This window comes from Equus przewalskii, chromosome 32 (genome assembly GCF_037783145.1).
Source record: "Equus przewalskii isolate Varuska chromosome 32, EquPr2, whole genome shotgun sequence".
Classification (NCBI taxonomy): domain Eukaryota; kingdom Metazoa; phylum Chordata; class Mammalia; order Perissodactyla; family Equidae; genus Equus; species Equus przewalskii.
In genome coordinates, this window is record NC_091862.1 from 20000001 (window position 1) to 20014892 (window position 14892).

At 38.7% G+C, this 14892-nt stretch overlaps 1 protein-coding gene across 14 annotated transcripts in view; it reads right to left on the reverse strand.

Moving 5' to 3' along the window:
• The window catches only part of GRM1 (glutamate metabotropic receptor 1), a 498985-nt gene that overhangs the window by 93424 nt on the left and 390669 nt on the right, over window positions 1-14892 (reverse strand). For all 14 annotated transcript variants that reach the window (XM_008540785.2, XM_008540657.2, XM_070602717.1 and 11 more), the window contains exon 4: window positions 14327-14562. In XM_008540785.2, the coding sequence (XP_008539007.2) occupies window positions 14327-14562 (236 nt within the window). The remainder of the gene's footprint in view (window positions 1-14326; window positions 14563-14892) is intronic.

The window sequence follows — 14892 nt, forward strand, 5'->3', positions numbered from 1 at the left end:
TATCAGACTGGCTCCCAGAGTGCAGAAGACATGGAGCAGAGTCTTAACTAACACATAATGGACATGTGGCATGAATGAAAAAAATTATTTTTCGTTATAGGTCATTAAGTTAGAGGTCATTTGTTATAACAGTATCCTGACCAATACAGAAATTGGTACCTTAAAGTAGGGAGGTGCTACAACAACAAAAAGAATAATGAACCAGAAAAATATGAAGCTAATAGAAACAGGCAACAGATTGTGACCAGGATCTAAAAGGACATTAATCCATCATTGTGCAGTGGCAAAACATTTAGTAACATTGTCACCTGTAATAACTTGGAAGGCAGACATTTTATCAAATGAGTTTGTGTGTTTAGGCAAGGAGGTAGCAAAATTAAATGTACAGAGATGAAGATGAAATTGATCTTCATTTCCAGCTCTTAAAAGATAAAACTGAGAAGGTCTTTGCGCTACAAAGGAACAATGAAAACTCAGCTTCATGGCAAGGACCAAATCAAAACTCATATTCTTGTAATAAAATCTGTGAAGGAGTTAATTTAGCACTCACAAAACTTTCAGATGGAGAAAATTGCTAAGAAAGAGGAGACTAAGACTGTGGCTTCTCATTAGAAGTCTGTTAGGCTCAAGCTTCCTACGATTAAGTCTGGAAGGTGAGGCTTCTCTAAAAAAGAATTGTAGGCATTGTTTGGTACATGTTGTGATGGATAACCTAGTTAAAAAAGAAGCTACATTTTTTTTTAAAGAGTTTTACTAGGAAAAGACAAAGCAACTAGCCTATACTAAAAGAAACTGTGACCACTGAAGATTTAAAATGGTCCTTGGGCCTCAACCTTTTAGGGCGAAGGAGCAGATTGAGAGAGCTGCTTGGCTCCAAAGAAGACAGTCCCCCGGGCCTTCTCAGAAGAGGCCAAGGAGGATGACGGCAAAGAAAGAACCTTCCTGAGACTGGATGCAAGGGCCATGGAGAATACTAGACTGTAGCTTCTCCCAGGGAGCACATTAGAGCACACTCAGGGAACATTTCCCAATAACTATAAAGAACCCTTGCAGTATCTTCCCAGAGGGATTTCAGAATTTCTATGGACAAATCGCTGCTGTGTACCTCTAAGAATTTGCCTTTTCCGAAAGGATTATTTTTGTAATACTTTCATTGCTCCCCATTATACATTGGGTGCAGAGGGGCCAGCCAACTTGTCTCTTTCACTCATGGAACTGAGAAAAAAGAGGAGTCATGTTCAGACTGATACAAAGAATATCATATGATCCCAAACTTGGAGCCCGATGGTTGAATGGACCTCTTGAGTTGTCTCCCTTGGAGAGTGGACGAACGTATTTTGCAGGAAGAAATGAGATTTATTTCAATAATTTCAACCAGAAACACAGTGTGTAGTAGATTCTATTGTCGTTCACAGAATATGTGCTGCCTTTTCCTAGGAGAGGGTGGTACGTCTCCGCTCAATGATGTCAGGTCAAGCCTGTGTAGCTTTCTTTGGCTAATGAAATAGTATCAGAAGTAGGGAGTGTCACTTCCAAGGAGAAACTCTAAAAGCCAGCACATGATTTGCCACACTCTTCTTTTCCCTCTGTAATAATGGGTAACGTTCCAGATAAAGGCTTCACTGTCAGCCTGGTTCTGGAGTGAAGATGACCAGGAGAAGAAGCATGGAAACGCTGCAACGGAAATTGGACGTGAGCCAGAGCCAGGTCTGCAGTTTGATGGTACTGGAATTTGGGGGTCATTAATTACTGCAGCATAACCTATCTACCCTAACTGATTCGTATTCCTGTTTCCATTTTGTATCTCTTGATTTCTATTTTATACTTGAGGAAATTTTTTAAATATGGAGTGCTAAAAGGAGCCACTTAAAAAATCTTGAAGGGAAGTTCATTTACCCAACAAGCGAGAAACTCTGGATCTCTTCACACTTACTCAGTGCAAACCTTACAGTCAGACCTTGGAACTAATGATTATTTAAATTGGAGATCCAAATTTCGCAAGAAATGCAGAAAAAGCACAATATATAGGCACAAGGGCACTAAGTTCAAACAAGCTTGGGTAAATTGCAGTCTTTGGCAGAGTTTGTGTTGTTCTGGGCTGTAGCTTTGGAAGATGATAATAAAGAAAAAATAAATAACTTTGTATTGCTCAGCAAGCCCAAAGATAATTTAAAAATGGATACCTAGGACTTGAAGATTGAGATAGTGCAACCATAGCTGTTTTTCCCGGGTGCAAAGGCAAAATATCATGGTGGACAGGGGTGCATACGGTCAGAACCTGCTGAGCTCAAGATCTCTCTGTTCATGCCTCTCCAGGCCTTTGCAGAATTAAATGATGTGTACCTTTTCTTTAAACCAGCTCAGACTCACTTGGTAATTAATATGTAGGTGAACGAAAAACTGCTGAAAAAGTACAAAATATGATTCACCAGGAGGCCCAGGCTCCAGCTTTAATATATAGCCAATCTCCTGAAGAATGTCTGCTACCTTGCTGTATGTCTGTGGGAGAAAGATGGAAAATCATTATGTGGAGTCCATTGAGAGATGAGAGGCAGAAAATATCTGTAAGGTTGCTTCTCCAATTGTGGCTTTATAGGAAGTTGAATTATGCGGGAAATTAGCTCTTTGTTTATCTGTGGTAAGAGCATAGTATTTATGATGTTCTAAATTTGGGGTGCAGAAGAGCAACACCAACAGCGGAAAACCAAACAACAGAGATTAGGGATGTGTAAGAGGAGGGTCTCCGTGCATTCAGATACTATTCTGACCAGCCAGGGGCACATGTCCTCAATCACCTACTTGCTTTACTACAATGAAATTGGCTTGTTAAGTCTGCTCCTAAAGGGTTATAGCCTGCTCTCTTGGCAGCTGTTAATAGAGGCATGGCTGCTGCAAGAGAAAGACCTGAGGAAGCGGCTAGTAGAAAGCACTGAGAGAAGCCAATCCCTCACTCTGTGATGGTTAGAATAATGGGCCCACAGAGATGCCCACAGAGTTGCCCGCATCCCAAAGCCTCGAACCTATGGATAAATTAGGTTACAAGACAAAAAGGACTTTGCATATGTGATTAATCCTCCCTTGAGGTGGGAAAATTATCTTTGGTTATCTGAATGGGCCTAATTCAATCACGGGTCCTCAAAACTGGAGAAACTTCCCTGGTGGTGCTCTGAGAGAGAGATGTGACTACGGAAGAAGGGCCAGAGAGATGCAGCATTGCTGGTTTTGAATAAAGAGGAAGGGGACCATAACCAAGAAGTGTGGCTGGGCTCTAGAAGTTAGAAAAACAGGGAAACAGATTTTTCCCCTAGAGCCTTCATAAAAGAACGCAGACCTACTGACGCTTTTACTTTTGCTCAATGTGACCCTTGTAAGAGTTCTGGCCTACATAATTGTGTGATTGATAGATAATAAATTTGTGTTGTCTTAAGCTACTGTATTTGTGGTAATTTGTTATGGCACTAACAGAAAATTAATACATTTAGCAATTGCCCAATCTGGACATAGAGAAACACAGTGTTAGGCCATGACTTAGTGGTTTTGAAATGCCAGTGATTTAAACAAGCTCACCAATAAATAAAACAAACAGAGGAGATTGATTCAGCATTGGAAATTATTAAACCCTCATTAGCTACCACAGCTGCCACAGCCAGAGCCAAAACCTTGGCAAGCTTTCAGCTTGGACAATAATACACAGTTCTAAATCTTGAAAATTGAAAAAACCCCAAAGAGCTAAAGAGCTTATAAATTTTAAGTATGAATTTCTTCCTGTCCTTAGTATAAATGCTTGGCCCTACCCCAGAGATTTTGATTCAACTGGTGTGGTGTGAGGCCCAGATTTGCACAGTAGAGTACCTTTCAAAAAGCTTTCCTGATGATTTTAATAAGTGAGATTTGAGAATGACTGCTGTGAAGGATAAGATTCTTATTCATGTCATTCTAGGGTTTGGGCTATTCATTTATCCAAATGGGTTGAAATATTAGACCCAGATCTATTTGATGCAAGTCCCCATGGATTCAATTCCTTGACATTTCTAACAAATTTTAAATGTTTGTCCCCAAGTAGTACCCATGGCTGCCCACCAAACTTTTACAAGGATTTGTGTCATAACTATGTGTTTACCAGCTAGTGACACTCCAGAGAAAGGCCAATTAGTAAATAGAGTGGCCATATAGAATTATGACATGACATTGGCATAGGCCCAGGTGATTATGATAGTAGATTCAACATTACTTCACACAAATCTTTGGTATGAAGTTGGTCAAGCAGCTCCCAGCTATGAAATATAATATCCCAAGTGCAATACTGTGTCCTAGAAACACAGGAACTAGACCACACGTGTAACTGGTGGGCCGATTACTTAGGGCCGTGCCTCACTCATCAGAGCACAAATGTATATTATAACTTGGGATATGAGATTGGTTTTCAGGAAATGCAGCCAATAGAGAATTTAACCGCTGTGGAACACACAAGGGAAGTTGTACAGAGTCATGGCAACCTTGAACCCACAGTATCAAATAAAGAATCATGCTTAATAGCTATTATGACCTAAGACTTGGTTCACAATAAGGTTATAAAATATTCCCTTCAATGGGACCCTTCCAAATAGCAGAAATAATGGAATGATGGAAAAGAATCCTCAAGAAGTAGCTCAAAATTCTCACTGATTCTTGAACTCTAGCAAGCCATTTATCTTCTCAGTGTTTGATCCCTTTATGATGTTGTTTTCCCAATCATATATCTCCATAGTGAATAGGACCAAGGAGGAAATAAAAAGGAGAAGTTAAACATACACCTGCCATAGGAACCAGCTATTCCACAACTAGGACTTGACCCAAAAAGAAATGAAGGCATATATCTATGCAAAGACTTGTACATGGATGTTCATAGAAGCTTGGTTTGTAATAAGCAAAAACTGGAAACAAATCACATACTTGTCACCAGGTGAATAGGTAAACAAATTGTGATATATCCATATAATAGTACACTACTCAGCAATTAAAAGGATTGAACTGTTGACACATGCAATGCAATGATGCATCTCAAGATAATTGTGCTGAGTGAAAGAACGCAGGCAGAAAAGAGCTCAAGACATACAATTCCATTCATATTAATGTGTAGAAATTGCAAATTAACTATAGTGACAGAAAACCAATAAGTGGTCATCTGTGGATGGGAGTGGAGAGAGGTGGGGAGTGGTGGGAGGGAGGAATTTTCAATGAGACACAAAGGAATTTAGGGAGCGATGTTCATTATCTTTGTTGTGGTGATGGCTTCGTGGGCATACACATATGTAAAAATTTATCTAATTGTTCATTTTAAATATGTGCAGTTTACTGTATGTCAATTATACCTCAAAAAATTATTAAAAATAGGAGGAAAAAGAGTAAATGGGCCAGACCCGAAGTATATTTGGTCATACCCATAATAAAAGGACTATAACTTATTATGATGGCTGAAATTATGTCTACTTCATGTGAGTTTCCCCAGCAGCAAATGTGCACAAGACATGAAATGCAAAACTATTCTCCTGATGAGTAGCAACACAACTTAAAGGATATAGAGTAAGCCCATATGTAGCCATTTTGGAACAGGTAAATATATAGTAGCTTCTTATGCCTGGGTGAATTCTTGACTAAGAACAGTCAAAGATTTTAATCATTAAAAACTCTCAAATTTGTTTAGAAGTTAGGCTGGACCATATGAGGGAGCATCCAACTTCGGAAATATATAAATTGTTTAATAGAGAGAATATTGATCCAACTGAAGAATTTATGAATGCAATGAGCCAAATTCTAGTAATAAGGGAATGTGAACCTTAGGCCAATCTCTAGGTAACTAGTTTGCAGACACAGTGAAAAAGTTGACTAGACACCCAACATTGTACAATTGTAAATTAAATTTTTCTATTAAAAGATAAAATATAACTTGTCACTGTTACAATGAGTGTTGGAGGCCTCAAAGAATTTCCATTTTTATACCTCAAGTCTGTGTCTGCTTGATGCTAAAAATTATTCAAGCCCTTTGGGAATAGAAACAAGATGTATATAAAGTAAAAGGATGGAAAACCTATGCCCTTGCCTCAACCTTTATGACTCTTGAATGAGAGAACATGTCCGTGTTTCTATAAATCCAACCAATCATTAAAATGACCTGGAATAAGAAACTATATTGAACTCAAACAGGCAAGTGAAGACATGCCTGGTCTTTGTATAAATCAGCCCACCCTATTTGGGGTGGCAGCTCTGTGGCAAGAACCAAACAAAGTGGAAGCCTTGGCTCATAACATCTTTCAGCTGTTGTAGTTGGGCAGGCTACTCAACAAGCTGATTGTGCTGGAAACACTAGCTTGTGAATTAGACCCAAATAACCATAGAAACAATCAAACTTGCATTTATAGGCTTAGAAAAGTAGAATGTAGCACTGTTCAGTAGAACTTTCTGTAATGATGGGAATTTTCTGCATCTGTGCTGTCCAAGATGGAGCCCCTAGTCACATATGGCTATTGACACATGAAATATGGCTAGTGAGACTGAGGAACTGAGTGTTCAATTTTGTTTAATTTGAATTAATTTTAATTTAAATATAAACAGACACATGTGGCTACCACATTTGACAGTATAGGTCAAAAGTATTAATAAGAGATAAGCAGATCAAGATTGTGCTTACAGTATAATATTATCATCAGAGCTTCATCTATGTGTGATAATTAATGAGATTAGTCTGAGAAATTACAATGTCCAGATGTGACACAAGGTCAATTCACCTTTATTCTTGCGACAAAGGATATAAACACATCTGCTATGCTTTTGTCCCCTCAAAAGTCATATGTTTAAACCCCAATCTCCAATGTGTTCGTATTTGAAGATAAGGATTTGGGGAGGTAATGAGGCCTTGAGATTGGATGCCCTCGTGGTGGGATTAGTGCCCTATAAGAGGATTGCTTACTTCCTTTCTCTCTCCACCCTGTGAGGAAACCAAAAAGATGGCTCTTACCAAAATCTGACCATGCTGGCACCCTGATCTCAGAGTTCCTTTCCTCCAGAATTATGAGAAATAAAAGTCTGTTGTTTAAGCTGCTTAGTCTTTGGTAATTTGTTATAACAACCCAAATGGACTAAGGCAGCACAAAAGGCCTTTGAAACGTATTTCCATAAGGCAACTTCTACCAGCCCTGCATGAGAACCTGGGACTGTTTTGTTCTGAGGGTGTTTGTTTGGCTCAGCTATAACTGTGTCCCATTTGTCAGCACTTCCTCTATGCACACCAGAATTCCTAAGTAGAATTGTTTGACTGTCTTGGATCAGGGGGCTTTGGAATCTTCTTCATTATATGATTTAGAAAAATGTTTGGCTTTTCTCCATGAGATACAGGGTACAATATTGTACCAGTCTTACAGGAGAGAAAGACTGAGACTTCTAGCATTGGGTCGAGGAATTAGGTTCCTTAGTTTAATTCAACTAACTATTGCACCATGTGAGTGAGGGTCATGGATTAAAAGGCTATGGAGACCCTCATTAGTCATCTATTATCACAATAATGCTGCATAACAAACCACCTGACAACAGCAAGTATTTATCTTAGTTGATGAATCTAGAGGCCAACTGGGTAGTTCTGCTGCCCTGAGTTGGACCTGATTCATCTCAGCTGGGCTCGTTCATGTGTCAATAGCCAGTCAGCTAGTGAAGTGACTTGGGACTGGCTTGTTCACGATGGCCTCAACTAAGAGGTCATCCAGTGTCTGCTCCATGCTATTTCTCATCTTCTAGAAGGCTAACTCAGGCTCGTACATATGGCTGAGTGACAACTGCAAGAAAGAGAATGAGAGTAGGTCAAGCCTTTTGAGGCCTAGACTGGAACTAGTAAACTGTGAGGTCAATGGAGATTTCAGAGGTAGGGAACAAAGCTCTACCTCTTGATGGAAGGAGCCACAAATGATACTTCAAAGAGCATGTACACAAGAAGGGGCAGAGACGTGAATTCTTCCACAAACTCCGATTAATAGTACCAACTTCTTGCTTAGAGGTAAACGATATGCTTCAGGAGTGTATATGGGCATTTGGGCTGAACTCCCAAAGGCAAATAGAAGTTATTACCCTTGGACCTATGGGTTATAGTAAATAGGAACCTAGCTCAGTTTACAGACCATCTTAACCTAGATCAAACTGTAATAGACCAATCTCATCCAGCCTTATATAATAAGTTAATTCAAAACAGAAAGTACATAAAGTTTAAACCTAATAACAAGGCAAATATCTTACAAAAATTAGTACCAAACTACAATTTGTGAATGGCATTCTCCAAGCTCCGGGGGCAAGTGTCTATGCTTGGAAGTCTTGAAGTTTTTTCATATCAGGCTAGCTATCATTATCCTACTAGTCCTGAGATGTTGGTGAGCATTGCAGATACCATCCAAATTCTTTCATCACCTCTTGGATAATAACCAAATGCAAAGATATAGTAGCTTTAAAAAGCATTGTGCCCATCTGTTCCCAATTGCCACAAAGTATAAGAGGAGAAAGTGAAATTATGGCTGTAAATTCACTGGATTGTGAAAAAGCCTGCTGAGAACATAGTGAACCTGGTAAACTCATACACTCAATATAGTGCTGGCCAGTAAATCTCAATATTGCCATATTGCAAGACAATGGTAATATATGATTTAAGAGACCTCAAAACTGTCATGTTGTTACACCAATGATTATATATTTAGGAATCTGTGGTGAGGGAACAATCCAAAAATAGTAACAGCAACATAAAAGCTCTCTGTACCACATTCAATGTTTTTCATAAGAATGAAAATTGGAAGCAAACTAAATGTCCAACAACATGAGAACGGCTAAATAATTATAGTATTTTCATTGGGTAGAACATGATGGAGCTATTGAAGTGCTGCTTGTAAAGCCCATGCAGCCACACGGAAAAATCAAGTACGATCCCATGTGAAAATAAGACACAGAATTACATGCACACTATGATTAGAACTATGCAAAACAAAATGAAAAAGTCCATATAATTTCATGCAGTGCTGGTAGGAGTTTTCTTTTGGAACTCTATTTTCAAAAGCCTTAGAAATGTCATATCTTGTGATTGAGTAATTCAACTTCTGAAAATATATCTTAAGAAAACTATCCAAAATGTGAAAAAAGAAGAATGTTTAGAAAGAACTTTTATTAACTTGCTGCAGCTTTTTTTTTTAATTTGTGAAGAATTGCAAACAACCTATATGTGTAGGAAAAATGAAATGGTTAAACAAATTATAGCTTGTTTGCAGAATGTTATGCAGCCATTAAGAATGTGAGTTTAATGACAAAGAAAAATTCATAAATGTAAAAGAAAAGGGAGTATTCACATTAAAATGCAATATATAAAATAATATTAACTGCATGATTTAAAAGAAATAGAGAAAGACAAAAATACATTAAAAATTTAACAGTGTATTTAGTAGAAATATATTAAAAATCGAACAGAGATTAACAGCGGTTATATAAGAGCAAATTCTTAATGCTCTTAATCTTTCTTAGGCCTTTCTGTATTTCCAATTTCCATGCAATAATCATAGTAACTGTGTATTGCTTTGCTAATCAGAAAAAGTGGTAAAAGTCTACTCTGTGGAAAAAAATAGAAGAAATTATCTATATTGGCATTCTGTAAGGATGATTGATTAAGAGTTGGGTACTTATTTTTCTCTAGCTTCCACATTCTGGAATGTAGTTAGGTTAAGTTTGTAATTTCAAAAACACTAATTTTAATGAGTTGGTCTAAGTCATACCTTATTTGCTTTCTAGTAAGGCACGCCACTAATAACAACACTTGACGTTTATGTAAGGATTCACAGGTTACAAAGTATTTCACTTGTATTATTTCATTCAATTCTCACAACACCCATGTGAAGTAGAAATCGTTACCAAGTTACAGTTGCAGAAACTGAGATTCAGAGGTTGAGTAAGGTCGTCCAAATCATGTGGCAGATACATAGCTGAGCCAGTGTTGTACCCGGTGGTTGAGCTGCCAAATGCTGTACTCAGTCAGCTTCCATGGAATCTTTCTAGCAATTCTCATCAAGAATGATAAAGCACTATGCCATTGTAAACATGACACAATTGCTGCAAGCACTAAGACATTTACTAGAAAAGAGTGACTTTGACTTGTATAAATACCTACTCTTTCACTGTCCTAACAATGATTAATTTTTTAGAAGTTAGGCTTTGATGTTTCATTTAGTGCTTTTCCAACACATCTCCAATCCCTTGAAATACTCAACTAATTAAGCAGTGGTGTAGCCTTTACATGAAGGACTTTTTAATTAGCTACAGTGATTCCCAAATTATTCAGCCTGGGCTCAGGACTCTTAATATTCAAACTGACAATCTGGAGTACATGAACTCTTTATTTAAATAGTGACATCTGAGATTAAGCTCAATAAAGGTTTCTATGGAAACCAACTGTAATATCAAAACTTTTCAAAACACTAAAAGTGACCCAATTAGAAGAGCTAAAAACGAGTGACAGAAACAGTAGCTGTCAATAGTCTAGAAAGGTTAAATCCACTTCCTCACACTGATTTTCACAAATGTACCTGCATATTCGTTAGAAGATACAGAATTCATTTGATATTCTAGGATCACAACTAGATAAGAATGATACTTAAGTGAAAGCTTATGTTCTTCCATACCATTGAAGCCAATTTCACAGAAATACAGAGATCAAGACTGAAGAGCAAGGTAAGTTTACAAGAATATGCACACACGTAGATAACACAGACAAGTACTGCTAAAGATAAAATCTGAAGATTTCTGCAGAAGAAAACATCAATAAATTTTATGAATTAGTTCCAAGTAGAAGAGCTAAAAAAGCTTTCTGTCTTCCTTAGAACTAAGAACAGAGGGAAATATATGCTGAACTTGACTCCAGAATGAAATGCAAATGTAAATATGTTTATTAAAGGCTGTAATCACATAATAAGCGCTTAGAAATAGTTTTGAGAGTCAAGCATAATATCAGAACAATTCATGAATGTGCAAATCATTATTTTCTGCCATGAATGTTAACCAAATTCAGACTTTAGCCTTGATATTTGTATGTACTGCGACAAGTGAAAACCCAAATTTTATTGTACATTGCTGCAGAGTTCTAACTTTTGTATTAAAAGCTCAGGTTAGAAGATAGTTTCCTGGAAATCCTTACCTAAAGACATCTAAGCATGTTTAATATGTAGTATTCTGAATTTTACTAAGGAAATGCAATGTCAAAGTGACACAAATACTTGCATCATTAATATGCATCTCAAACTTAACTTGCGTGAAACCCAGCTCCTGATGCTGTCCCACCCAGCTTTTCCTGGAGTCTTCCCCATCTCAGTCAATGGCAACACCAACTGGTTGCTCAGAACAGCGTCATTCTTAACAATTCTGTCAGCAAATCCCCTCAGCTGTCATTCAAAATAAACTCAGGATTCAACCACTTCTTTCCGTCTTGCTTGCTACCATGGCCCAACCCACCGCCCTCTCGCCTGCATTATCGCGGCAGCCTCCTCACTGCCCTGCTTCCTTCTGCTCTTTCCCCTTCTGTCAAATCTTACAAACTGCAGCAAGAGTGATTTTGTTCAGAAAAAGTAAGGCCGTCGTGTCCCTGCTCTGCTTGAACCTCCCAGTGGCTCCCCATCTCACTCAGAACGAAGCCAAAGTTCTCACCAGGCCAGTGCAGTGCTGCACGATCTGCTCTCCTGTGTGCCTCTCTCATCTCCTTGCTCTTCCAAGCACTCGCTGGCTCCAGCCAGCCTGGGCTCCTTATTGCTCTTCCACTAAGCCAGGTGCTGGTGCCTCTTTTTATTTGCTATTCCTCGTGCTTGGAAAGCCCTTCCCCAGTATTTACATGGCTCACTCTCTCATGGCCTCCACATTGTTAAGCAAACGCCCACTTCTCAGTGAGGCATTCTCTGTCCACTCTCTTTTAAGCTGCAATTCCTCCACCCATCGTTCCCTACCCCATCCTTTACTTTCTCCCATGCTCTTATGATAAATTAAATGGCAATGCATTTTGCTCAATTTATTTTCTTTGCAGTTTATTTCTCTGCATTGGAATGTAAGGTTATTGAAAACAGTTCTTTTCCTCTTTTGTTTTCTGTTCATTTCCGTCTCCTAGCATAAAGCCTTACACATAGTAGGTGCTCAATAAATTTTGTTGAATGTTTAATGAATAAAATACATTTTATTTGAAAAATCATAGTCGTTAACTTTTCTTTTAAAAAAAGGAAAACTCATTGGCTCCCTAGACTAAAAGAATATAAGTCAACTGATCAATGCACTACTAAGAAGTGACTAAGATCCCAGAGATCAACGTTGCATGGGGTTCTGTGAGGGCTGCAAGTGTTCTCCATCTTCGAAGATCTTACAGCTCAAGAAAGGGAACAACGTTCATTAGGAAACAATGAACAATGTTTATTGAGAACAATAAAAAGTAATATATTACTAACTCCTAAGTCCAACAGCAGCCCAATATTGTGATTTCTGAGAGGTGTGTGTTCTAATTCCATACTGCCATTAACCTATGGGAAACTGTCGCCCCTACAGCCTCAAAGTCTTTATTTTCCAAATTAGGAGAACGCACTAGGTGTTTTATTGGTCCATTAGAATTCTTAATTTGCCTTGGTCTGTTATTTGAGACAAAGTAGAAGTCAGTAGAGATACATATGTGACAGAAATGGTTAGCTGTTCAGCACCTCCCTGCCCTTCCTCCCAGCTTTCAGCCTCCCGAGAAACCATACTGAGGAAGTTCTAAAAGCCTTGATTGATTGAAAATAGATCCACATCAGGCAATTTCTCAGAGAACTCTGCTGAACCTTCCCAAGTCAGACATATATCACTGCATTTAAATATATTGGCATTCTAAAGAATTTTCTAACCTCAAAATACGAATATTATTAAAACTAGAAATATTTTATGTAACTAGCCATATTCTTACCCTGTCTTATAAAACCTCATTGTCTTTGATCATTATTTATCTATATCCTGTGTATGATCTGTTTTGATTTTCCCAAAGAGACCACAAGTTTTTCTAGGTGGAGCGTCATGGGTGATATACTTCTGTCCCTTTTTTTTTTTTTTTGCCATTTACAGTGTTTTATCCATGAATGTTTGTGAACAAATGAGTTCTAGACCTTTCTAAATAATATCTGTTCAGCTCAGTTACAGGAAATATGTGTAACACCACTGTGCTATAATATAAATTTGGTGACAGATAGGGTCCTTAATGCCTGGCCATCATGCTATGTTATCAACTCAGTATGGACAACTGGCTTTGAGTGGTACTATGTTAGACCAAAGGTGATGTAACTTTGCAGTATGGATAATACTGAAAAAGGACAAGGGACAGCGAAGTGTCTATGTAGTAATAATAATATCAGAAAAGTTACTGCTTTAACAAGTCTGGGTTATAGTAGTTCCTGGGGAGGGAAGAAGACATCTGTGGAGTTCACCAAGCCCTTAAAGACCTGGAACAGTGAACTGCCTTTTCCCGGCATGCCTCTACTGAGCAGTGCACGAGGAGTATCTGTCCCATTGGGAATCGTCATTCCTGTTTATAGAGAGTGGAGAGTTTCTTGCCACCTATGCTCATATCCACATACGTTGGTGGTGACATTATCTCATCTGCTCCTGACTTGTATATTGAAGCAAATCACAAAGAAGAAAAAGGGATGAAACCAGTGCTGCTTACTTTTGTCTGTGGCTAACATCTCCTACATGCCTGTCATAAAATCTCTTCCCACTGGCTTGAATACTAGATCTCTGAATTCTCAGTTTGCTTTTCCAGGACTTATATTGTCTCTTCTCCCTGCCGCTTTTTTTTTTTGGTGAGGAAGAAGATCGGCCCTGAGCTAATGTCTGTTGCCAATCTTCCTATTTTCGCTTGAGTAAGATTGTCCCTGAGCTAACATCTGTGCCAATATTCCTCTATTTTGTATGTGGGACACCACCACAGCACGGCTTGATGAATGGTGTGTAGGTCCACACCTGGGATCTGAACCCATGAACCCTGGGCCTCCGAAGCAGAGCGTGTGAACTTAACCACTGTGCCACTGGGCCGGCCCCATGTTGTCTCTTCTTATTACTTACTCCACCAAAGACCAAAGCAATCTTTCTAGAACACAGAAACATGAATCCCTGGGGCAGTACACACTCCCCCCCATTCAATCTATTTTATAATTAAGATGGCAATTTAGTCTTTGGACACCCAGAGTTGGCATCTTCTATTCTCATTTAACAAGCTATAATGGGGCTGGAGGAGATTACCAAACCTCTGGGTTATGATTTTGTGAACACAAGTTACCTGTGCAGATTCTTTTAAAGTTGGGATTTTCCAGAAGGTGTCCTGGTAGGCGGCACTGGAACCGATGTTGCCAGAACTCAGGGAACCAGGGGTTCCTCGTATTAGTGTCCAGCCTCAGCTTCAGGAAATAATCATCAAATGACCTGACCTCTGGAGACTGCAGCTTTATCGTGATTCCTCCGTTGGCTTCCACCTCATAACCTTCAATGACTTCATCTCTGTCTGCCCATCCATCACTAAAAAAATTCAGGGATTGGGGTGGGGAGAGAGAAAGACAAATGTCTCACAAATAGAGCTCAGAGTTATGAATGAATGAAGCAATTCAGCAAGGCTGAAAGTCTATTTTAAGCCAGCAATGCTACCAATCAATGACATGTTTTTTCGCAGAGTAGAAAGTTGTGATATCATAACGTTCAGCTTGTTTGCTTTTCCCAATAGTGAAAGGGATGATGATGATGATGATGATGATAGTAACAATTACAAGAACTAACGTTTATTGAGCATCTACTAGTCATCAGATTCTGTGCTACTCACTTTATCTGAGTCAGAAGATGTTCAGCAACTAG